At 35.9% G+C, this 25,552-nt stretch overlaps 1 protein-coding gene across 3 annotated transcripts in view; it reads right to left on the minus strand.

Moving 5' to 3' along the window:
- rhbdf1.S (rhomboid 5 homolog 1 S homeolog) overlaps positions 1-25,552 on the minus strand; it is a 59,644-nt gene that overhangs the window by 13,679 nt on the left and 20,413 nt on the right. Inside the window, exons 2-11 of one of the 3 annotated variants that reach the window (XM_018239065.2) lie at positions 20,244-20,380; positions 16,865-16,995; positions 15,579-15,689; positions 12,606-12,819; positions 11,349-11,555; positions 10,242-10,364; positions 8,153-8,319; positions 5,324-5,578; positions 3,724-3,835; positions 2,470-2,544 (exon numbers count right to left, since the gene is read on the minus strand). In XM_018239065.2, the coding sequence (XP_018094554.1) occupies positions 2,470-2,544; positions 3,724-3,835; positions 5,324-5,578; positions 8,153-8,319; positions 10,242-10,364; positions 11,349-11,555; positions 12,606-12,819; positions 15,579-15,689; positions 16,865-16,995; positions 20,244-20,357 (1,509 nt within the window). In that variant the 5' untranslated portion in view covers positions 20,358-20,380. Of the gene's footprint in view, positions 1-2,469; positions 2,545-3,723; positions 3,836-5,323; positions 5,579-8,152; positions 8,320-10,241; positions 10,365-11,348; positions 11,556-12,605; positions 12,820-15,391; positions 15,548-15,578; positions 15,690-16,864; positions 16,996-20,243; positions 20,381-25,552 lie in introns of those variants that run through there. The other 2 variants (XM_018239066.2, XM_018239067.2) reach the window with 2 other exon arrangements.

Below are 25,552 nucleotides of genomic sequence, written 5' to 3' on the forward strand. Positions count from 1 at the left end.
TTCCTTATTGAAATCACATGTGCATGAAATTGTGGGGTTTGGAAGATACAGGTTGAGGACAGATGGCTGTTGATACAAAGTAACAGTAGTCAGCCAGCTCAGCAAAGTAGTCAGACAGATCAGAAGAAGAGCCGGGGGCTAGGCTTAGGGAACTGTTCCAAACCATTAAAAATCATGAAAAGTCTGCATATTTTTTTATTGATGTATATTGCAAAGTTGCTTGAAATTATGTTTACTTTTCAAAAAGCTTAAGTTATGTTTTTGTGGAGTTCCCCTTTAAGCATGAACAATTTTGAGAATATCTTATGTCTACTTATTTTTACATGAGATTTGAGTAGATTTAAGTTAAGGATGCACTGAATCCACTATTTTGGATTCGGCGGAACCCCCCAAATCCTTCGTTAAAGATTCGGCCGAATACCGAACCAAATCCTAATTTGCATATGCAAATATGCAAATTAGGGGTGGAAAGGGGGAAACATTTTTACTTCCTTGTTTTGAGAAAAAAAGTCACATGATTTCCATTCCCACTTCTAATTTGCATATGCAAATTATGATTCAGGTTCTAATTTGCATATTTTTGCAAACACATACTGGCTATACTGCCAGTATCAGTACTCTAAGGAATTCAGACAGACAGCAAAGTATGTGTAGCTAATGCTAAGTTCTGTCTCTCACTCTTGACATGCTCTTTTCAAAGTTATTAAGCCCTACTAAAAACAGTAATTTCTGGGTCGGCTCTGAAAGTTAAAGAGGCGGCTTTTTGCCGATCCTTGTAACTGGCCGCTCGCTTTTCAATAAAATCTGGGATGTTGTTTCCACGGTAGTTCTATTTCTGGACCCAGTCTACGAGCTTTGCACACAATATGACATATCCCTTGGTCTATTAAGCAACAGGCCAATCTGGCTTCTTTTTAGTTTCGTATAAACCAATGTGAGATTGTGAGACTGTTAGAAATATTTTGGACAATGGATGCTTAGGGAAGACTAAAGCTGACCATACCTGTTGAGATTCTCTTGTTAGGTAAGGTCAGAACATGAGGGAATCTCTGTCCAATTTGGTCACGTATGTTCTGAACCATAACAGGCTGTACCGACTGTTGGTGAGGGGGGGGGGGGTTTCAAAGATCTGATTATACTAAATGCCTATAAATGTCTGTTTGGTGAACTGCATCAACAATATTGATAGGACAGACAGGAGGTCCTCATACATGGAACAATACACTGCTAATATTTCTGGTAGGCTAAGTTGGAGGGTCTAAGTTGGAAGCATATAGAGGCCCATGTATGGCTATCTTAAGGCTAGTGGCACACAGTGTGTTTTGGCCAGGCAGAAAGGGGACAAAATACCCTATAATCCATTACCTTATTTACTCTACAACAACGTTTGGAATACTTTCTTAGCTGCTGCAGGTTTTAAAGGATAAGTAAACCTTAAAAATAAGTGAATGTAAATTGATGAGGGGGCTATTCTAAGCACTTTTGCCATGTACATTCATTATATATTTATTTTTAATTCCAAGATATTAATGGATACATGTACTGTTACTATGAATGAATTTTGTTATAACAGCACCATGGTCATTTTCCCACCAGTCTGACCACCAAGTAGTCAATGAAGTTGTCAGGAGAAAGAAAGAGGCTGCTCCGATGTTCTCCTGCTTAGGAAAGATTTGAGAAAGGTTTCTAATTTTATTGGAAAATAGCATAATGAACTGCCATGTAAAGGCTTTTATCTCATATACTCTAACATGTGAGGATATGGTTATAAGTTAAGAGTTAAAATCACAAGGTAGAAAAACCAACCAGTTAAGCGGTAAAAAGAATTTGTTTTCTGATGTAGATTTATCTTTTTTGCAAGTTTTCTTCATAAGTGAAGAGGGAGGTTTGGCATTCCTTGTTCAGTGAAACCATTTATGCAGTCACACCTGAGAAACAGCTGTGTAAAAGTGTTATCAATGGCTTAGCAAGAACAAACGCAAAAGATTTCAATGAGCCAAAGACAATATTTGTAGCGTGTGTAGGTACAGTATGTCAGGCTGAGCTCTACCAAGATCTTTTCTATTAGTCATAGATCTATTTTCACTAAGAATGTTGATTCACTTTTATTATTATTTGCTACAATTTATAGCTAATCAGTTGTATTAGAGTGTTACCAAAGAACTGACTCCAACCTTCTTTATTAACTCTGAATAAACAACAAAGGTAAGGGTTGTAGTATCAAAATTACCCATGAATATCAGATATTATAAAATAATAAGTAGTGATGTTCAAATCTGACCCATTTTGCTTCGCCAAAAAGTTAGTTAAAGTGGGAAAATTTGCCAAAACGCATTGAGGTCTATGGGCGTCAAAATCTTTTTTGTTGTGTGATGAGGCGCGTAAAATTTTTTGTAGCGCGGCAAATTTTTCCACCCATTGGAGAAAAATTTTGCTTGTCACTAATAATAAGATATAAATGTGGCTTACCGAACTTGGTCCAATCCAAAAGTTTTCTTGTTGAATATATTTGACACTTTCATAAACACCTCTATTTCTAAGAACCTACAAAAATGAAAAATGTAACATTAACACAGAAATGATAAAAATCAAGATATAAAAAGCCATAACAAAATTTAAGTTTTGGGGAAATTATTTGGTACTGAATTAACACCAGCTTAATTAGATACATGAAGCCTACAGGCAGTAGCTCCAAGATGATATTATTAGGTGTCTTTTTGGGGCCTTGGGTGCAAATATTGGGTCTACTGATGCCTCTCATTAGTGTGTGTATGCAGCATTAGCAGAACAGTACTTCCTACTGCTTTCCCTAAAGCTGACAAATCAATCCTACTGTTATCTACACTGGCTGTCAAATCAGATAATACTTCTGACCCATGTTTAAATCAAACAACCCAAACATTGGCCATACTCCATATGAATACATCAAATACAAATAAGGGAAAACATTGTGATTTTTGGGACTTGATTCATTTAAATATTAATAACGCATATTAGCTTTGCCTTTTCTCCTGCAGAAATCCATATTCACTGTTCTTGCAAAAGAACAGTGCCATGGTCTCTAATTTGTGGTAACTTTAAAGCATACTTAAAAAGCATACAAACGGAACAAGGTATAAGAAGAACATAGCTATAGTGATATAATGAGCAACTAAAAACAAAATGAGGATGTCTACTAAAAGTAATTTGGCTGCTGTACAAGCATTTGAGATTTTGTAACACATATTATACACTTTCATAGTGTATTATGGTAATATCATGCAATTGTCAGGAGACTTTATCTGGGAGGGGGTGCACATCGTTTATGTTATAGGGTTGTGGCCCCTGCAGGCTACTATGGAACTTTTATGAAGTACCCACTTTACATAGCAGGAACATTTTTTTTGACTCACTATTTTGGTGGGTAAGACCGAGCACTGGAGATTTCCTTCTGTGTTTCGTGTACTCTGGCTGCCTTAAAAACATACTATGCAACACCTAATTTGCAGTACACCAAAGAGAAAACAGGTACATTTGAAGAAGACACAGTAGGGGGGGGGGACATTTCTCTTTAACAACTTTCATTAACCATACGTAAACAAAAAATGATTTCTCCATGTTCAATTGCCACATCTAAACATGGAGTAATGTAACCAAAGTCTTTAGTGGTCACCATCTTGTGTGTACAAATGTCCCCAAAATTATCAAGTTGTGGCCCCCAACTGGCTTTTCTTTATTACTTACCGATTCTACAGTTTCATGCTGAGAAAAGCCAACTGGAGCAATTCCGTAGATGCATACAGCCAGAATTGTTATGAGTAAATGCACAACTGTAATCCAATAAGTGAAAAAAGGCCTGTTGTGGAAGTAAAAACATTCCTTATAAAGATCAATTGAAGAAGAAAAATGTTAGTATCAAACGCATTTTCTCCAAGATAATATGAAATTTCATATTGAGCACATTACCAATTACTAAGGTTAGCATAAAAACACAATACAGGGGGCCCAACGATTCTTGCCTCCCTATAAATAGTCCATGAGATTGGCAACATAACACCAATTAGAAAATTATATTTTACATAATATTCATAGCTCTTCTGCATTATACAAATATAATACACAGGTACACATATTTTCAAAGTGATACAATGACATTTCCCAAAAAGTTGGGATGCTGTGTAAAATATACATATAAAAATGTTTCAAAAAAGTTGGGACTGGGCACTGTGTTGTGTCACCCTTCTTTTAACAACATTTGAGAACTGAAGAGACCAATTGCAATAGCTTTGAAAAGTGTCTCATTTTTGCCTGACAAAAAGATTTCAGCTGCTCAACAGTTCGGGGTCTTCTTTCTTGTATTTTACCTTTCATGATGTGCCAAATGTTTTTAATAGGTGACAGGCCTGGACTGCAGACAGACCAGTTTAGCACCTGGACTATTTTACTACAGAACCATGTTGTTATATTAATGAGTGCAGAATGTGGTTTGGCATTGTTCTGCTAAAAAATAAGCAAGGACTTCCCTGAAAAAGGCATCTCTAAATTGCAGCATATTTCTTCCCGTATGTGCACACTACCCATCCCTTGTGCACTAATGCACCCTCATACCATCAGGATGGTCCAGAGGACAACACGTCCATAATTTCCAAAAATATTTAACACTTTTAAGGCCCAGAGAAGGCAACCATGTTTCTGGATCATGTTTACATATGGTTTATTCTTTGCATGGTTGAGTTGTAACTTGCGTTTGTGGATGCAGCGGCAAACTATGTTTACAGATAATGGTTTTGGAAAGTACTCCTGAGCCCGTGCAGAGATTTCAATAGATAATATATAATAATACAGACAAATAATAGTGATAGTTAATGCAGTACCACTTAAGGGTCTGAGGATCATGGCAATCCAATACTTGCTTTCAGCCTTGTCCCTTGCTTACAGAGATTTCTTCGGGTTCTCTGAATGTTTTAATTATTTATATACTGTAGATGATGAAATTCCCTAAATTAATTGCAAATTTATGTACATAAACAATAAATAACAAAGGATGAAAGTTCCCCCTCAAAATCCAAATTGATGCTGGTTGATGTGGGTGGAAATAAATGAAAAACGGAAAGCAGAAGCCACCTTGGAGTCTCAATGCCTCGATATAGCCAATGTGCTAGTGACCTATTACTTACAGTAGGAGATACACGTACACCTACAATATAGAACTGGTACATAGTCAATTAACAATTTGCTTAATAGTTTTACTTTCCTTATATTTCACATTACCCTATATACACTTCAGCAAAAAGGAAAAAAAAAGATTATTTGCTCGCAAATAATATGGACAATTTGTACTCACCTATGATCATCCATATCTTCTATTTGCCTTTTAACATAGCTGTCTATTCTTTTACGGTATGTCCTGTTAGTCAGTTTTCCCACCATGCCAAGACCATATGGCCTCTTTTCTTTTGCAAAAAGTTTTTTTACTGGAATAGTGATGCGTTGTCCTCTCTTTTGTGGGCTGACACTGACAACTTCCTGACACAGTCGTACTTTTGGCTGTAAAATTTGTCCCCCTTCTTTTGGCTTCCTCCATCCCCGTTCCAAAGGCCTAAAATCACGCAGAAAAGATTTTTAAAGATCTGTATCTGTAGTGTGACTTACATTTTTTTCAATCACTATTAAATGACAAAGCGGAACCCTTGGGTAGACTGTTATTTGCGTGGCTAACTGCCATGGCTTTAAATTAATATTTTTTTCCAGCAAGCTCCATATTTGGTTACATATATAGGTATGCAGGCAGAAAATCTCTTACTCCAATATGTAATAAGCAGCACTAAGTTTGCCCAGGAGCAGTAACAGATAGAATAAGTTTGCTTTTAAACAGTAAATTCTTCCTGCTGATTGGTTACTATGGGGTAGATTAACTAAGCGTCGAAACACTCAGACAACGCTAATTTACTAATTTAAATCCGAAGTTGCGTCCAGGGTGCTATTTGCGCTAGCGTTCAATTATGCGTAGCGCAACTTCGTTAGAGGTCTTAGCTCAGGCTAATTTGCATACGGCAGGAAATTATAAAGTTGAATGGACGTATATGTTGCAGTAAATAGATTACACTACACAAATCCAGGGAACCTTAATAAATAAAATATGAGTTGTTATAATGCCCTACACATGAGCCCACTGTATAGTTTATGTTTATGTTAGGAAATGTATGGGGGAATCTGGTTACCTAAAAAAACATTTTGCAGGCTATCACTCTGAAAAAAGGAGAAGACGCCAGCATTTTTTGGGACTTTTTTTTAAACTACAATATATACTGTATGTACTGTCCTATTCGTATCTACTAAAGTAGATTTAACAGTGACATAACTGTACAGTAATTTTTTTTTTACTTTTTCATTTTATATACATTTAATCTGCCAACTCTATAGTTGCGAAATGAAGGTGCAAATGTATAATCTAAGTACATTTTAGTACATGCTAATCAAGTTAAGACTGAGGCCTTAAAATAGAATCTGAGAGACTGGAGACCTTTGTCTTCTCTAACTTCTGGCCTTCTTGCAGTGCATTTTTATAATATGAACTTTGTTAGGCGTACAAAACTATGATAATAGCTCTCTTTGTGTCTGCAATATTTTCCTGGTGACTAAGACTCATCAGTGATGCAATGTCTGCATATAAATAAGAAAAAAATCTGTTTTGTATTTTTTCTTTTTTTGCTTTCCCATAAATGTTCATTAAATGCTACTTAAAAATGGACTAAATACACATCAGCTATTTGAGCTATAACAATTTGTAACCATGTAAAATTCTCTTGATAAAATTAAAAGTACATAGGAAAATGACAGTTATAATTTTATGTTCCACTGTTATATTCTCTGCTCTAATGCTTGGAGGCTGATTTATCAAAATTCTAGTTTGAGGAATGAAAATGCCGCGAATGCAGAAACAATTACAAGAAATTGCGAGCGACTTTTCACTTTTTTTTACCTTGGACACCAGTTTACTAAGGGCTCTTACTCACTGGCATTCTGACCTGCGCTCCCCTGCGTTCCGTTTTTTGGCATTCAGCCGCAGGGGAGCGCAGGAATAGACGCATGTCATTATTTCAAATGGGGCTGTACTCACTCAGGCGCGTGTAGGCGCCGAATGCAGGAAAAATGCAGCATGTTGCGTCTCAACCTGCGTTCGGCGCCTACACGCGCCTGAGTGAGTACAGCCCCATTTGAAATAATGACATGCGTCTATTCCTGCGCTCCCCTGAGGCTGAACGCCAAAAAACGGAACGCAGGGGAGCACAGGTCAGAACGCCAGTGAGTAAGAGCCCTTAAGACAAAATGCAAATAGAATAGTCAAGTTCCCTTTTTTCCTGAAAAAAAAAGTTGCACACCAGTGATAAAATCACACTCTTCCATTTATTCTCAACGAGGCTGAAAATCTCAAATGTTTTAATGAACTGGGAAAACAAATAACTACATAAAGTCGCTTGAGATTTCCAGTGACTTATACCTAATTTCACCAGACTTTACTTGCTGAGTTTTTATGGCAACTATATGTGTTTTCTTTTAAATAATTGTTGACTATTGGAAGTTTCACAAAATCAGGAAGAGAGGTGTTCACGTTTTATCACCACGTTTTTATCTGAATCAAGTAAAAGTGCAGACTCAATTTTTGATAAATCAACCACTTTTTACTTATTATAACCTATTTATCCTTAGGCATGTCTCCACTGGTTTTCTATAGTGGGTTTCCACACTACAGGAGGCTTTTGGACGGTAATAAGAAAGTCAGCATAAATGAGCCAAGCAGAGTCATTGTTACATCATCGCCTCAGCCTATCTTCATAAGCCCTATTCATCTGGTTTGACTCCATGCCATGCAGTGATCATGAAGAAACTACCCATAATAGCACATGAGTTGCATCTCCCAAAGGATACACAAATGGGTCCATTTGTGTTGTACAAGTGCTGACCTAAAAGTGCACTTGACAACTTGAGCAAAGGCCACCCAATAAGATCAAAATGTTTAGTGTGGTGGAGACTTTTGTATAGGGTTTCTGTATAAGGAAAACTGTACTCCAGCCTTCTGATTTAAAATACACATTGTACAATATGTTATGCGTTCTGTGCTCTGGTTCCCCAAATCTGAAACAACTGGAACAATCTGATTACAAACACTTACAGCATCAGGTGGCTTTTTTCAAGTTCACTTTTATCCAAAGCACTTCCTGTCCGTTCTTCCCCATCTTCTGTATTTGCTGTCTGTTCTGTCTCTTTGATGGCTGCCTCAGATGGAGATTCAAATACTTCATCTGGATAACTGGAGAGGTCCTCGTGAAGACCTCCCTCCTAACCAAAGGAAACATATGAAAGGATAAGATCAAAAACCATCTGAAAAATATATCGCTGAAACCTCTTGCAGAGACTGATAACCAAAGTTAATGTATTTTAACATTTGAACCTGATAAATAACATTTTTTATCAGGACAAATGTATATTAATATTCTACACAAAAAAATATCCACGTTAAAAAAAACTATACCGTCCTCCAACCAATTCGCTGTTGGTTAAAGGGCTGTTAAGATATTGTGAATAATAAACCCATCTCTTCTTGTGTGATGTCAGTAATAACAGATATGTATTAAACCATTATAGTGAGCAAGTTTTTTGTGCACTGCTTGCTTCCAGGGGTAAAGGTTTGCTGAAACAAATAAGAGGAAGAATTGCCTTTATTTTATGTGCATGCTTTTACAAAAAAGATGCCGTTACATGTTAAAGGGAAACTAAGGAGGGTGTTTATTAGTCTTAGCTAATGGGACTATTGTATTATGCTGTAGCGCATTTGTGATGATGTTACATTCCCCTTACTTGGCTCTTCTCCAAGTTTGACTGTAAAAAACACATGGGGGTATATTTATCAAAGAGTGAAGTTAATAGTGAAGTTCCGCCACTAGAGTGAAATTCCGCCACTCTCCATTAATTTCTATATGATTTTTATAGGCGTATTTATCAAAGGGTGAACTTTCACTTTCACCCATTGATAAATACGCCTTTCAAAATGAATTGAGAGCTGTGGAATTTCACTCTAGTGGCGGAACTTCACTCTTTGATAAATTAACCCTATGGACAATGTACCATCTGGGAATGTGGGACGCAGCAGGCACAAACATCAAATCAAACAGTACAAAGGTCAGTCATTCCCAACGTGCATGTACTTCTATACCTGGTTCAAGCAAGTGCTCTCACCAAAAGACAACCGAAAACATAAATAGCGGGATGCTCCAAAAACAGACGCAATGGAGCAAAAAAATAAATAAAAAAATAAACAAAAAAAACGGTACTTAAAAAATAAATAGTTAAAAAAGTTTATATATGTAACACTTATATACAACGCTTATCAGGTTTTAAAGGGGCAGTCCACCTCTTTGCTCATCATGAGTGCAACGAACAGGGCTTGCACTGAACTTACTCAATTGTTTTAATTATCTATTTTTTTTATATTTCTTGAGCAAAACAGGGAAAGTGAAATAAGTCCATGTTTGGTCTTTGTAAAGTAGATAATTACATTAGCATTGCACAGATAATGGCCCTGCATAATGGATTTCTGTTAACAAAATGTCACAACAAAGTGAATGTATACTGTTATAAATTGAGTAACTACAATTTTCCTGTTGTTACCCTGTTTTTAAAAACCATACAATTGCTGTAATTTAAACAGCACAAGCCCTATTCATTGAACTCACAATAAACAAGGGACATTCTACCCTTTCAGCAATCTGCTAGTCCGGATATGGCTAGTATTCAACTGAAATTTTTTCTTTCCAAATTTCATAATTTTCATATATTCAATATCTTGTACCACACACAATAACCATGACATTTTCCCCAGTGTAAACAGATTTTAAGGTTTATTCACTAAATAAGAATAAGCTCATATAAATATTACTGCAGAGTGCTAAGTGTTAGAATCAGTAAAACAAAAAGAATTCAAAGTCTATTCCCAATTTATAACCAATATCTACCTCAGTGTAGTACCACGTGTGGGATTGGAGCATTGACTAATGTGCCACAGTACTGTTGCTGTAGAAATAACACGACAGCCCTATGCCCATTATAAGTTTTTTTTCCTGAGAGCCTTATAGTTGCTCTTTTTTAATATTTGCAATAAATATAGCAGATCTTCCACCGTGAAAAGTTATGTTTCTGGCAGCAAAATGAGCAACACAATCCAGTATAAATAGTGGTAGTGGGAAAGTACATAATTGCATTACCCTTGCAAAAAATGATGTGTCTAATTCATCTGGGAAATCCATTGTATCTTCCTCCAGGAAACTTGCTGGGGTGAAGCTCCGCTTTGGTATTCTACGTAATGTACCTTCCCTAATGGAGCGACCCTATAACAACAACAGCAAACAAAGATAACTCGAGTTTTTGTGGACAATATACTTGACAATTTACAATGACAAATCTTTATGCCACAGAACACAGTGAATAAACACAGAGACTCTCAAACTCTCTAGTTTTGAAAAGGGATAAGTCATCCATACATTCATACCAGTTGGCAGGCCCAAAGCTCTTTGTTGTTAAAAACTTTGTTCTGTAAAACTTTTTATAAATGGTACACAAAACGAGGGCAGACTTTAGCAATATAAATGCTAGGGGTGGAATGTCCAATAATAATAATAATAATAATAATAATAATGAGAGTCCAGTCACCTGTTCAAAACCATCCCCATAAAAGCCGTTTTTTTAAAACAATTTTAACAATTATATTTTTTAGCCGACATTAGTTTTGGTTTAAATTATATTCCTGTCTTGTTACAATGGCAGCCGGGCATGTCTCTTTAGCATGCAAACTGGATCTTCAGATCAATATCTCTATACTCTTTACTGCAGTACAGGATTCACAAGCTTTGCTTCTGTGCATCAAATGGTAAAACAGCTAGACAGTGATCCCCATACCTTAAAAGTCTGCCAAAAACATTTAAATATTAAATAAACCCAATAGCATTATTTGGACACCAATAAGGATTAATTATATCTTAGTCTGTATCAAGTACAGGGAAAAGGTTAATATTTTTTTGAGAAATAGAATTATTTGATTAAAATGGAGTCTATGGGAGATGCCCTTTCTTTAATTCTGAGCTTTCTGGATAACAGGTTTCTGACTAACAGATCCCATACCTGTAGAGAGAAAGGAGATACACTGCTGTGAAGAGTAGTTTTCAGTACTCTATGCCACAGCTATGAATTAAAATGCACAGCCAGTAGAAATGTCTTTGTGGTGTCTTGATGGAATTATTGCAAACATCATCTTCCTTGAGATTCGCTGTTTGACCCACAACCTTCATGCAATGGCACTGCATAGAAAAACTTACTTTTACAAGTGCAGCTGCTGCCCTGAAACTCATTTTAGCCACCGATTCCTTTTTTCGTCTCCTGGGATATCGACTAAATCCAGATCTGGAGCTGGTAAATGAGCACAGAGAAGCTGCACCAGGTGTAATGGGAGTATGAGGCATGCTGTAGCCATCATTGTCATCCACCATACGGAAAGCACGTCCGCGGGCCAAAGGATCTATAATCTGAAATATACCAAAAGCTTTCTTAAAATCTTAAAAAAGATAGTACTCTTATACATGACTTTCAGCTTTAATATACAGATGAGTTATATCCAACAGGTAGGCTACCAGTTGAACTAAAACATGAATAGCCTGATGTTTCTGCTTTGTGAATATATATTCTCTAATTATTCTATTTCCAAATAATGAGCTATCCTTAAATAACCACAGTTATTTCACTTCATGTGTAAAAACAGTTTGTACCTTTCATTGTAAACAGCCTAACTTAAAAAAAAAAAAACAGCTACTTGTCTGGACTGCTGCAGTGGAATGGTAAGATCTCTGTAATTCAAAGGGAAATGTGGGAATCTGCCTTCGTGCAAAAAGGAAGGGCCAAAGACAAAAATAAATAAACAGGCTTTATAGGAGCAAACAGGCGGAGCAAAAACGACATTCCCTAAAAAGTCTTTTAACGCTAATTTCCTTCCATATCACTGACTAAAACAAGTACTATAAGAAGTGTTTATTGTACATGTTCCAACACTTCACACGGCTACATAATATGACAAATGACAAACGCTATCAAAGGCCCTACTTGTAAAAAATAAATACAAAAAGCATCAAAGTGGTAAATAGCTTACCCCCATTAAGTGGGACATAATATAATACTGTTTTGAATGCTGGACTTTTTTTACAATAAGCATGGGGAGCAAGTGCTGGAATGCCAAAGTGGTCAAGTTTGCACCTCTTAGGGTTTCCTTATACTTATCACCTTCCAGAGGATGCATACATTCCACCCATATGTACTATATAGAAAGAGAGAGAGAGAGAGAGAGAGAGAGAGAGAGAGAGAGAGAGAGAGAGAGAGAGAGAGAGAGAGAGAGAGAGAGAGAGAGATATTTATACAAGCGCTGGGCATACAGTTGAAGCACAGGAAGGGAAAGCAAAGGCAAAAGAGCAAAAATAATTTGTACCTGTTTTGTGCACTTTGCACCTTGCACTTCCATTAGAAATGATGCCTAATATTTCTTTAGTTAATGCAGCACATTATCAGATTATAAATATTAAGACTACCTTCTGCATATTAAATTGAGTTGATCCAACGTAGAGTGGGGGTGGTGTTTCTGTGCTGGTTAAGGATATGTTATCTTGACTTGGAAGATCCATTTCTCTTATAACTTGAGGTTTTAACTTTCCATATCTCTGACTGCAATGTCTAAGGCTTTTTCTTTGCCATTTTTGTGTGGCATCGTTATCTTTACTGACTCCGAACCAGTCGGCAGTTCCCCTGCAAACAGAAAAATATATACATAATCATGTAACAATTTCTATTACATTGGTAACAGCTGCTTTTAAAGCAGTTTATATGTTGCAACACTGTAAGCCACAAAAAAATTGAATTTCTTTGATTGAATGTTAATGTTCCAGGGTTCATAAATTGCAGTAGTCTGGACTGGGCTTAATAAGCGTGTTATAACTAGGCCATCTCTGTGCCCAAAAGCCCGCCTGGTATTGCCACTATCACATCTTGTCTTGCTTTGTGATAACTGATGTATCATTTCAAGCGATAGATGTACCCTGGATTTTCGAGCAGTATGTAAAATCTCCTGAAAATGCTTTGCTATTCAAAAGGTTTAATTGTTATAAAATGAAAGCATTTACACGATTCAACAGACTTGCAAAAAGCTATTTCAAGTCGTTCGAATTTAAGGGCATTTTTGCCAATGGGGATTACAACATAGAGCTGCATCAAAAGAAGGGACTTTACTTAGGGGAAAATAACTAGAATAAATGGAATTTTACATTACATTACTATTACCCAGACCAATATGTAAACAGCCTAATCAAATTTACAAGTCATGAAAATGGATTCTATAATCCTCTAATAATAATTGTATAAGAATATTTTTCTTTGCAGGTTTTGCCAATAAAAGTAATCTTCGCTCACTCTCTCTCTCTTCCACCCCATTGCCCAACTGAGCAAAGTTTCCTACTATTTTGCAAGGATGGCGATTTTTCCTATATACCATATAGTTGTCATTGGTCCTTATTTGCAGATTTTTATTCTCTATCCCTGGAATTGATTTAATAGCACCAACATTATTGAATAATGCACAGGTTGTGGCACCACCTTTTCTAAGTCTCTTGCAAGTCAGTTGTACGTAGGCATAACATGTAATTAGAGCCTGGGAAGTAATACCTACTCAATGGAATTGTTAATTTCAGTGCTCCTCTACACCCATGTACCCATTACTTTGCACATTGCCAATTGATACAAGTAGGCTTATCTGTAGGATTGAATTTAGCCACAAGTTGCAAGGAGAATGAACTGGCACAAAAACCTTTGTCATATTAAAACATTAACAAATGGTTAGAACAGAAGGCCAAATCAAAGCGATAGGAATATTTATTGTACCAAGTAGTGTAAAACTGAAAAGATGGATGAAAAAAACTGTAAAGAATTCTCTAAAAAAAATAATCAATGGACAGACTGAGAAAAAAGTGAATGTTAAACAGGAACTCCAGAATGCTTGCACATAGTAGAGAGGAGAGCAGATGAAAGAGAATATCAACTCTTCTATATAAAGGTTTGTTGTGGTTCAGCCGTGTCTGGGTCTGTTTTGAATATGACATTCTTGACGCATTGCTGTATAATGTTCTGAAATGCTCAGTGCTGTACACTTTGAAAACAAGAACATGCGGATTGCACCCACTGACAAACAAATTTATATTTAACTCAACACAAGGTTCTGAGAGTGCAATATAAAGAAAAAAACATATTAAAAAATAAAATTTGCCTAGAAAAAAAACACAAAGTCACGACATTGAGATATACATTCATTACAAATGTTCTATGTTTTTTAAGTTATTTGTACATATATTGCTACTAAAAGCAGTGTCTGTCCCTTTCTATTCTCTGCCCTAAGGGTAAGGTCACACTGAGTACTTTTGAATTCAAATAAACTCAAAAAACTTACCCGACTTGAATGTGTGCTTATTTATGAAAATAATAAATATAAAAACTCTCAAAATAATTAAAAAAAAACAATGTTTTGCCTAGGACGCCCCTTGACTTTTTCATGAACTCAAAAGCAAATTTTTACATTTACAGATTTTGTACTAAAATCTCTAAGAAGCCTATTTATTAAGCTTTAAATCTTTCTGGTTGAGTTTTTAAAGGGGAAAAACTAGAATTTTTGTGAAAAAAAAAATTTTTTTGGGAGATTTATCATGCTCTGAGGCTACTAAAAAGCCAAATCCGAAAATACTCCAGCTAAAATTGTTGAAATCATATAGAAGTCAATGGCAGATGGTCCTGGATACCAGGTCCTAAGCCCATCCATTAAAAGTGTAGTGGTTTTCGGCATTTTGATATTATTATTGTCATTATTGGATAATCCTGTTTCACCCGAGTAAGAACATTTTTGGATAGCCATCTCCAAATTCTTAGAATGCTGCTTTAAGTTTGGAATATCTCATCCTTTATTCTAATAAAGCAGAATATTATTCAACCATAAGTAACCATTCACAGAGACAGACTTGTAACAGATTGCAGTATGATTCTCCTCAAGAAAAAGACATATGTCTGATCCTATATGTAACATTTAATATAATTTTTATTAGGTTTCTGTAAATCCACTGCAGAGATCAGAATCAGATCAAAATTAGTTTATCTATATTAGGAGCATATAGAAGCTGGTAAGCAACCAGTCATGTTTGCCTACAGTTCTTCACCTTGAGACATTTTGGCAGCTAATTCAAAAATAATTTAAATTGTTTGTGAAAATAAAAACAATGTTATAAGGTTGGACAGATATTAATAGGCATGCTTAGAATATAAGCCATGGCAAAACAATTACTTTAGAGCAAGGATGTCCACACTGGTGTCTTCCACCTTTTTTTAACTCCCTGCATTCCATCAGATGTGGGAGCTTCAAGGTTCAGGTAGGACATCCCTGCTTTAGAAAATGCACACAACAAAGATAGTAGATTAGTTGCTTGTAAAACAAAACTCATGCAGTACTTTACGTGCACTTGCATGGGTACCTCCAAAATAAAGTTGAGAGAGTGCGCCTCTTTCTTAAACGTACAGGTCTCCTGCCAGCAAGTGGGCCCTTCACAGGCATTGTACTGGTTCTCTCAAACATGACGTGCTTCCTTCAGGGAAAGAGGAATCATAGAACAGGGGGAAAGAAATATAGAAGAAAAGAAAATTCTACTTTCAGCTGCTAGAAAGATCAGCAAAGATATGCAGCAGTGAGGTTAGTAAAGCTAAAGTCAGTGCAGTTGAAGTCTTCTAGAAGTGTATATATAAGTAGTATGTAGATCCAAGAGGAAAGTACTTTTTACTTCTGCTTCAGTTGTATATATAGGCAACAAAGCTGGCCCTGCTACAAAAGCTTTAAGCTTGAGAATGCCCTCTTATTGACAATTCTTCTGCCTAGCACGAATATAAGCTGTAAATGGGCGCAACATAATAACCTTGATAATAAGGCTAATATCAGCAATAAGCAGTTGTTCCTTCATTTTACTCTGGTGGAAATAAAGCCAATCTTGGGTTAAGTTATTCTACACCTTTCTACTTTACCTTTCTCCTTTACAAAGACTTTTAGGGGCACTGAACAGATATTCCAGTTTACATATGCAAACTCATCCCATTTCACAAATGTTTTTGTTAAAAGTAAAATGGTGACATTGCAAGTAATGCTACAAAGTAACAATTTTTCCTTTTTTTATACCCCTGGCTTCTTTGTAGTAAAAAGTTTCGGGTAATACTATACAATAGGGTACTGTATCTAAATTCAGTTAAATGTAACCACTGATACCAGCCTTCTATTTCTTGAACAAAATTAATCCTCCATCTTAATAAGAGAAAGCTTTCTTATACAAATATACAAATATGGAGCAATTAATTGGCACAAGAATTTACATAACCCAATCTTTATACAACATACCAAGGTGTCTTACTTCAATGGAAAAGAAGTGCAGAAATCAGTCTCAGAAATGTTGCACATTTGACACAGATATGCAGGTTTTTCAGCACAGAGGATTATTCATTATTTTATATCTTTAGGATTGGCAACATTTGGCACTCCAGCAGTTACAGAACTACAGCTCCTCTTAAGATTACCCATAAACTAAGGTTAGAGTAATACTGTAAGATAGAATTTAGCCGCGACTGCAGTTGCTGGTCTAGCATGGATCCAAGTTGAGCTCCTAGTTTTGCATTGTGCAAAACAAAGTTAATATCTCCGACTTATTGTATTCTCAGGTTAATGCATTAGTAAATCTAAAAGCAAAATAAACCAATATCCTCAAATGAATGTTTGTACCTTTTAATAGTCTGTGTGATTGAGGTCTGGCGTTGTAAATTGGGTCGCTTCTGTTCATTTGGTGGTGATGGAATTCTTGTATTTTCCACTGGCATACTCACACTTCTTAAAATTGTTTGTCGCTTGAACGGCTGAAACAAAAAATAAAAAACTAGGATACAAGTACACCAGGAAAGTATCGAGGATTGTTTTAAACAGGAGTAAAGTGTTAATCCAGGCAGACAATACAGTTCACATTTTTAAAACTGGTTTTGCCTGCTTCAGCTCTCCACAGAATTAGCAGGTTTGGCTTTTTTGTATTATACAATTACAATTGAACCTCCATTTTCCATTTTTCAGGGGACCAGAAAAAAATTATGTAAAATCCAGGAAAATGTAAAACCAGGGAAATGTATTATGCATTGTATATAGGTGGGACCACAAAACAACAATGTAAAATGAGGGAAAACTTAAAATCTATTGTATAAGTATAATGGATTGTTACTTCTTCATGTGTAATTTGAGCATGCTTAACAAGTGGAGAAATTGTGTTTTAAACACGGCTATTTTAACAGTCAGACACAGATGAGAAAAAGTTCTGCACAAAAAAAATCGGTGGACAAATGCTCCTGTTCACCACTGCACTTCTGTTCTCTACAACTGCAGTCAAAATGCCTCACGTGCCATATCTCTTATGTCACAAAAGTAATTGCATTTGTGATCAAAACAGCACTCATTGTTTAAAATCACTTCCCATTCACTGGGAATTAGTTAGTATAAAGTATCTCGTGCCAGCTTCATTTTAGTGTGATATTTACTCTGCCTGTCCTTCTACCGTTATCATACTTTCTTCTCTTCTACCTCGCTACCTCTCAACCACTATCTATTCAGTGTTTATTTCCTCTACCTCTCCCTCTGCAAATATATATTCTACAATTATCTATACAGACTTTACATTACTACATTTTTAAATCCAATGCAGAACTTAATTAATCAAAAGAAACACATACAAAAACCATATTCTTTCAGTCCAGCATTCATATCTGATATCAGGCCCAGCTGATTGGTTGTTGGTTGCTAAATGTTATAAGACCTGCTGCAAACTTTTATACATATTTTATTATTGCCCCTACTTTTTGTGTAAACAAATCATATACAGTCCTGCAGATTTGTGACATGAGAGACACTGATTTCAGTGTTCAAATCTCAATTTCACATTGTGAACCTTTAATAACTGCTTGAAGGTGGCATCAACTTTGGAGCAAACATTACAACTTTTTCATTAAGAGGTTTAATAACATAAAATATAAAATTCACAATTGCTATCCTACTGTCACATGAGAGGCAATGTGTTCTAAATGGCAAAATTGTTTACTTTGTGCACGATTTTTGCGTAAGCGACTATTATTACATTCCTCCATATGTTGTTGTGTGCCAGGAAATTTAGTCTGTACTGTAGACTGCCAAGCAAGCATGTGGGAAAATCACAACTCTATAATCCTTTATTGACATGGACATGGGTAAATCGAAATATAGCAGTTTAATTTTTTTTACAGTGGTAGCTTTTGTCAGAAAAGTTTGTAGAAAAGTCTTTTTACTCCGATTAATAAAGCTTTTGTTCCCTTTATGGATGAAGGGGCAATCCAATGTTATTAAGATTTGTGATATAAAGTTAGTCTATAACTTTAAAAGAAAAACAATACACTCACACGTATACATATATATGTATACAATGTGGGGATCCTGTATATCAGCAGCATGCCCACAGGATGAATGAATACCAATTGAAAAGCTTCTTAGATTTAGCCATTCTATAAAATATAATAAGATAATAACAGTTATCTTAAAGGTAAACCATCCCTTTAAAGAGTGTCCCAAAACAACCACAGCACAATGTTCGCAAAAAATCATCAGTGGAAAGGCTATCATACTTAGGCATGTAGCCATTTTTATTTGTATTTCATGAAGCTTTGCTGTATCATTTTGTAGCGTTTATAAATACTTTAGTACACACAGAAATTGGCAGTGAATCTGACAGTCTGGTCCAAAACTCTTACTTTTAAGTCACACATCAGCACACTGGTTAAGGTTTGGTCTTTCTCAGACCCTCCATACTATATTTTGCCAGCATTTTGGCACCAGCAACTATTTACTCTTTAAACTTCACAGCTAACCATTAGCCACAACTCATGCCACACAATTACAAAATACTTCCTTCTAGGTCTTGGACCTGGTAAAAGTCGAAGATGAAAAGGAAGAAAGATTTGCTTACCTCTTACCATTATGCAAAATGGATACACATCTCTGATATACTTGAGAAAAATATCATATTCATTCAAATGCCATATTTTAGAAGAAGGTAATAATTATCCCTTAATAGAGTATTTTGCTAGTATATGTAGGTTCCCAACAGTGCTGTCACATGCACGTATATATATATATATATATATTCGGAACAAAATGTAAGCTGAAAATAAAAGCAAACAGGTCTGTCTACTCCCACTGCAGGGAGAGGTCTAAGAACATGTAACTATCACCCCTCAAGCTGTTTCACTTAACTGAAAGGTGAAGCTTCTTGTCTTAAAAATATAAATTTGCGGAACGTCGTTGCCTATAAACACTTTGATCATTATTTCAGACTGCTTGTCTTACAATAGTGAAGGTGTACTGGAGATGAGCTATATTTTTCTTACATACTGTATGCAAAATGTCAGGTTCTATTAAGTTCAACATACCAATTTGTTCTGCTGGTTTAAGAAGTTGGCCTTTCACCCTTTCTGTGCTTGTAGAACCAATAAACATAACCATTTAGAGGCTGATTTATTATGTATGGTTTGTTTGTGTGCACTGTGAATCCTAGGATCCCAGGGGGCAGCCCTTAGTTCTTAAAATGGCAATTTTCTCTTTAGGATTATACTACTAAAAAGTATATTATTATGAAAATGGTTTATTTACAAGAGGCAGGGTTTTACATACGAGCTGTTTTTTGCAATATATTTTTATAGAGACCTACATAGTTTGGGGGTATAGTTTAACTATGATTAAGGGATTGTATCCCGAAATGCGTAGGGCGTTGGATCCTTGTAGGAGCCTGCAATAAATTTGCTATTTCCTTAAATAGAGTGCCGTCCATCTGTTTGGTATTGAATCTATAGTTTACCTTTAATATTGCTCATGGTTTAGCAAACAGTTAACTAATAACCACCACCATGGGACTATATTAAGGGCTACCTGTAGAAGATCAACCCTTAGACCAAACAATGAAATTGATGCAATCTTGCATTCTTTTTCCTGTAGAGGACACTAAATGATAAACACATGTTCAGACAATTTTCTACATGTATTCACTAAAGAGGAAAATGCAATATAATACACTGTAGAAAAACACAACAACAAATACCTGCACAAATGTAAGTTCCTCGCTTGTAACAGTTGCAGATGGTATTTCTAACTTTAGCCATGGTGGTTTCTTTCTTTGCAAGCTGCTTGTACTGTCACGTCGAACTTCCGACATCTTTATTGATTTACTTCCTAAGCCTGTTATGGAAAGACAAACAGTATGCATCACTGGAATGTGGAGAGCTATTTGAGTACCTCACAGAAAAAAAAATACAATATCATTCTACTTTTATTTCTTTAAACCTAGGATGTCAATATTTAAATTTAAATGTATAGAGATTACATAAGAAATAACTTAATCCAAAAAGGAAATATATGCAAATGCCATGAAGGTGCAAAGCCTGAATGACAATGTGTTATTGCTGCCACCACCCTCTCTTACTTTTTACTTATTTCCCTGGTGTTTTATTGATCTTTTCAATAAAAGGCTTTCCATTTTGAAATTATTTTTTATCTATCAAGTTATTTCATTACTTTACCAAAAACTGTACACAAAACATTATAATAATAATTATGTCTGTGTGGTATATATGATCTGTAAATTAAAGGGATAGCAATATCAGGAAATGAAAATGTCCTTAAAAGAATTTACATATAAGGGGTCTCACAATGCCCCACACAGTATAAAAAAACAGCAACTATTCACCCCTCTTGTCCCTTATTCAGAAAGCCTTCTGGTGCTACTCTCATCACTGATCACAGGATTTTTCATTTGAAAATTGTTATTAGAAAAGTGAATGTTTAGCATGTGAACTAATTTAAATGACTCTTTTTAAGTACAGGTATAGGATCCCTTATCCGGAAACCCGATATCCAGAAAGCTCTGAATTACGGAATGGCTATCTCCCATAGACTCCATTTTATCCAAACAATCCAAATTTTTAAAAATTATTTATTTTTTCTCTGTAATAATAAAACAGTAGCTTGTACTTGATCCCAACTAAGATATAATTGATCCTTATTGGAAGCAAAACCAGCCTATTGGTTTATTTAATGTTTAAGTGAATTTATAGTAGACATAAGGCACGGAGACCCAAATTACGGAAAGATCCGTTATCCGGAAAACCCCAGGTCCCGAGCATTCTGGATAACAGGTCCCATACATGTAGTAGTTTCTCTTCCTCCACATTCCATCTTTCAACTGCCTAGCTTTTCTCTAACATAACTGTCTTTCCCCCCATGTAATATTTCTTAGTTGTGAACATTTACTATGTTGACCTACAGTTCATGCCTTTTCTACCAATCCTAGCTTCTCCTCCTTCATGACTTGTTGTGAAGCAGAAACAGCTGTTAAATCCTCATCCTCTAACTGCTGCCCTTACTTTAGACTTTATAGTTGAGCTTGTACTTCACGCCCATTGCTGAATTCCCAAACATACTTCATACATTGAAATAAGCAGCTGTTTATGACCATGTTATCCTCTAGAAACTCTATTTACTATTGATCGTCTCTCAAAAGGGCCAAACATATACATTGATGCAAACATTTTTTACCATCTTTATTCTTAATACAATAACCCTTTCACCCACATTGTGTCTCCTCTTATACTCTCATCAAGACTTTGAAGGCTTTTTCCAAAGCAAGCTAAATTCTGAAACTTTAAATTTTAAATAATTTTCTTCCAATTGATGGTATAAAAAAAGCCTTCACAAAAAGTATAAACTGCAACTGATAATCTCACTTTACAGTTTGTACACAGTGTGACAAAGGTACTATTTTTTATTTTTGCAAGCCATACATTCTCAACTGGTAGATGAAGACAAAAGATTCTTACATCCACCTGTCTGTATCACAAAGCTACAGAAACAAGTCTGAACACGATGCATACATTTCCTGCATTATATTCTTTAGAACAGGTTAGTCTTGTTGCTAAACCTGGATGTACAGCTGTGAATTGTGTCGGACAGGAAGAATCCTGTGCCATCCACAGATCTCATCAAGAAATGTAACGTTTATTTACTTCTCATTCACGCACCAACATTCAAAACACCCATGTAATTGTGTATATTCAGTGCTCTGTGTCATGTTGCTCTATATTACTCTGCTTGATAACACAGTTATTTAATGAAATACATTGAATATAAAAGAGCCAAAGAACAATGTGCCAAGAAAAAATAATTGTTCAACTACAATAGATCTTGTAGTGTGAATGGGCTTTTTTTAGTAAATAAATTGTTACTTTTTTGGTTTATATTAGAAACCATTCTATTACACATCAAAAGAACTTTTGTCCAAGAAAAATGAACTGCATTTTCTACTGTTCTATCAACAGGGAACAGAAGGCAAGGGTTAAAGGGGTTGTTCCCCTTGCAAATACTTTTTTCAGTTGAGTTGTTTTCAGATTGATCACCACAAACAAATACTTTTTTCAATTACTTTCCACCTTTTATTTTTGTTCACAAAATGTAAGCTTAAAGTGTAATGTTCCTGTCTCTGGTGTTTCAGTCTGGCAGCTCAGTGATCCAGGAACATTCTGAACTGTTACAATTTGCTACATTTATTTGATACAATTAGTCAATACATTTCTCAGCAGCGTCCGTGGAATATTAGCAATTATTGTATCACTTCTAAGAGCCGCCTTTAATGAAATTTAGGGATTCTGGTCAGCAGGGACAAAGATAACAAATGTATTAACTTTGGGGCCGATTCACTACGGGTCCAATATCGAGGGTTAATTAACCCTCGATATTCGACTAGGAATTAAAATCCTTCGACTTCGAATATCGAAGTCGAAGGATTTAGCGCTGATAGTTTGATCGAACGATCGAAGGATAATTCCTGGTCGACCAGTCGAACGATTTTTACTACGAATCCTTCACTCGCAGTTAGTGAATCCCTAAATGTATCAACTTGAAACAGTTAAAGAGTTGGCGAAAAGAAACCTAGAAAAGAAAACAGGAAAAAATATTTATTTCTGTTGAACTATCTGAAACTAACTGAACTGAAAAGTGTTTGAAGGTGAACAACCCCTTCAGTGGACTGTAGTTTGCTTACTTATTTAAAAATATTAATTCAAAAGGAGTTGTATGCTTTAGCATGCATCTCATCAAACTTTGTAAATATCTGTTGTTATATATGTATATATACTTTTTATTCTTTCTTGCTGGAATGATGTATTTTGATACTTTTTAAAAGTGTAGTTATCTCCTTGGAAATGAAGTTCAATGTTGGTAAATGCAAGGTTATGTACTTTGACAAAAATAATATAAATGCAAGTTATACACTAAATGGCAGTTTTTTGGGAGTTTACTTAACTGAGAATGACATGTTTTTTTTTGTGGATAACAAATTGTCTAATTCTGGGCAGTGTCATTCTGTGGCCATTAAAGCAAATAAAGTTCTGTCTTGCATAAAAAAGGTCATAAAATCAAGGGATGAAAAAATAATTGTGCCTCTTTATAAGTCCCTGATAAGGCCTCATCTGGAGTATGCAGTGCAGTTTTGGACTCCAGTCCTTAAGAGGGATATATATGAGCTGGAGAGAGTGCAAAGACATGCAACTAAACTGATTAGAGGGATGGAAGACAAATTATGAGGGTAGACTGTCAAGGTTGAGGTTGTTTTCTCCGGAAAGACGATTGCGAGGGGACATGATCACACTTATCAAGTACATTAGAGGACATTATAGACAAATAGCAGGGGATCTTTTTACCCATAAAGAGCATCACTGCACCAGAGGAAACCCCTTCAGACTAGAGGAAAAGAACTTTCATTTGAAGCAACGTAGGGGGTTCTTCACAGTCAGGACAGTGAGGTTGTGGAATGCACTGCCGGGTGATGTTGTGATGGCTGATTCAGTTAATGCCTTTAAGAGGGGCTTGGATGATTTCTTGGACAGAAATAATAAAGGCTATTGTGACTAAAATCTATAGTTAGTGTATGAGTATATAACGTGTATGTGAGTGTAAAGAGGGGTCAGTGTGTGTGTGTGTGTATGGTTTCTGGGTTTCATTTGGAGGGGTTGAACTTGATGGACTTTTGGTCAACCAGATCTAACTACGTAACTATGTAACAACTCTGAAGGGTTTTCCCAGTGGTCTTATATTTTGTTATACTACTGTGCATGTGCCCTTTAACCAATAACTACAAATTCATGTTTGCCTTAAAACGTCTATAGATCAATGTAGAACCTTATTAAGGACAGAGCAGTTTCCCTGATCTATGGCTTGTTTATTCTAATGTATGTACATAAAGTATGTCACTTTATTCTAAAGATATCTAGAGAGTAGAGGTCTTGGCACTGTTGAGAAGAGCTGTAGTTCTTGGCACTTCTGTATATCTGAAAGTATTAAAGATCATAAAAGAACTACTGACCTATAACATCTGCCAAAGTGTTACCATTTCACATTACAAATTCCAAAATATCACATTCTGTTTGGGGAACTTTGCTTTCCTTTCCTTGTTGCAGGTACAGACGAGGTAACAATGCCCTAAAGCATTACTCTTTAAAAGTTATATTATTTCAGTAAATACATTTCTCAGGAAATCAGGTTTCCTGAGAATGGCATTCATGCTCTTGCACCCTGTGGGTTTTCTTCCTGTAAAGGATATGGATCTCATGCTTTTTATCTTGTCTGAGCATAACACTCCTTATCAGAGGCAGAAAAAAGGAAATGAGTACAACATTTTCAAGAAAGAGTGAATCAAACGCACAAACCTACACATGAGTAACCTAAGTAGCCTTCAATCAGTTTCAGCACAAAATATTTTCAACAGGCCCATTCATTTGCAATATATACCACTTTCTGCCAGCACCCTAGCAACCACCTAATAACTTGGGGAGTGTGGTAATCTTGGCTTATAGCACATGGGACACCGGTATAGCTGAATGAAAACACTGTGTTGTCTAAATGTCTAAAGGCAAGGACAGGCCCAGGGCCTGAATATTCATTGTATGATGTAATATTTCTACTTATTTAAAGGGCAAGAAAAGGGATAATTACTGGGGGAGTCAATATTCTAGGCACTGACCAGTTATAATAATTGCTATCTATAGGGATATATTTAGCTATTTAGCCCCACACCATCATCTTTTCTAATGTCCCACGGATCTTTTGCAGCTAGGAATTGTGCATGCACAGTAGTGTAAAATAAAAACATTTACTCTACTGTGCATGTTGCAAGAGATCTCTGGACAAGAGACAAGATTGCTCCATAGCTCCATAGAACAGTACCTTGGGCAGTGTGATTGTCAGTGAAGAAGGGTTTCAGGTCTAGGGTTAGTGATTATAATCACAAGAGGCTGCTACTTAAGTGCCATACACAAGTGGGCCTACATTAATGTTATACAGATGATGAGACTGAATGCA

The sequence above is a fragment of the Xenopus laevis genome, chromosome 9_10S, assembly GCF_017654675.1.
Source record: "Xenopus laevis strain J_2021 chromosome 9_10S, Xenopus_laevis_v10.1, whole genome shotgun sequence".
Classification (NCBI taxonomy): domain Eukaryota; kingdom Metazoa; phylum Chordata; class Amphibia; order Anura; family Pipidae; genus Xenopus; species Xenopus laevis.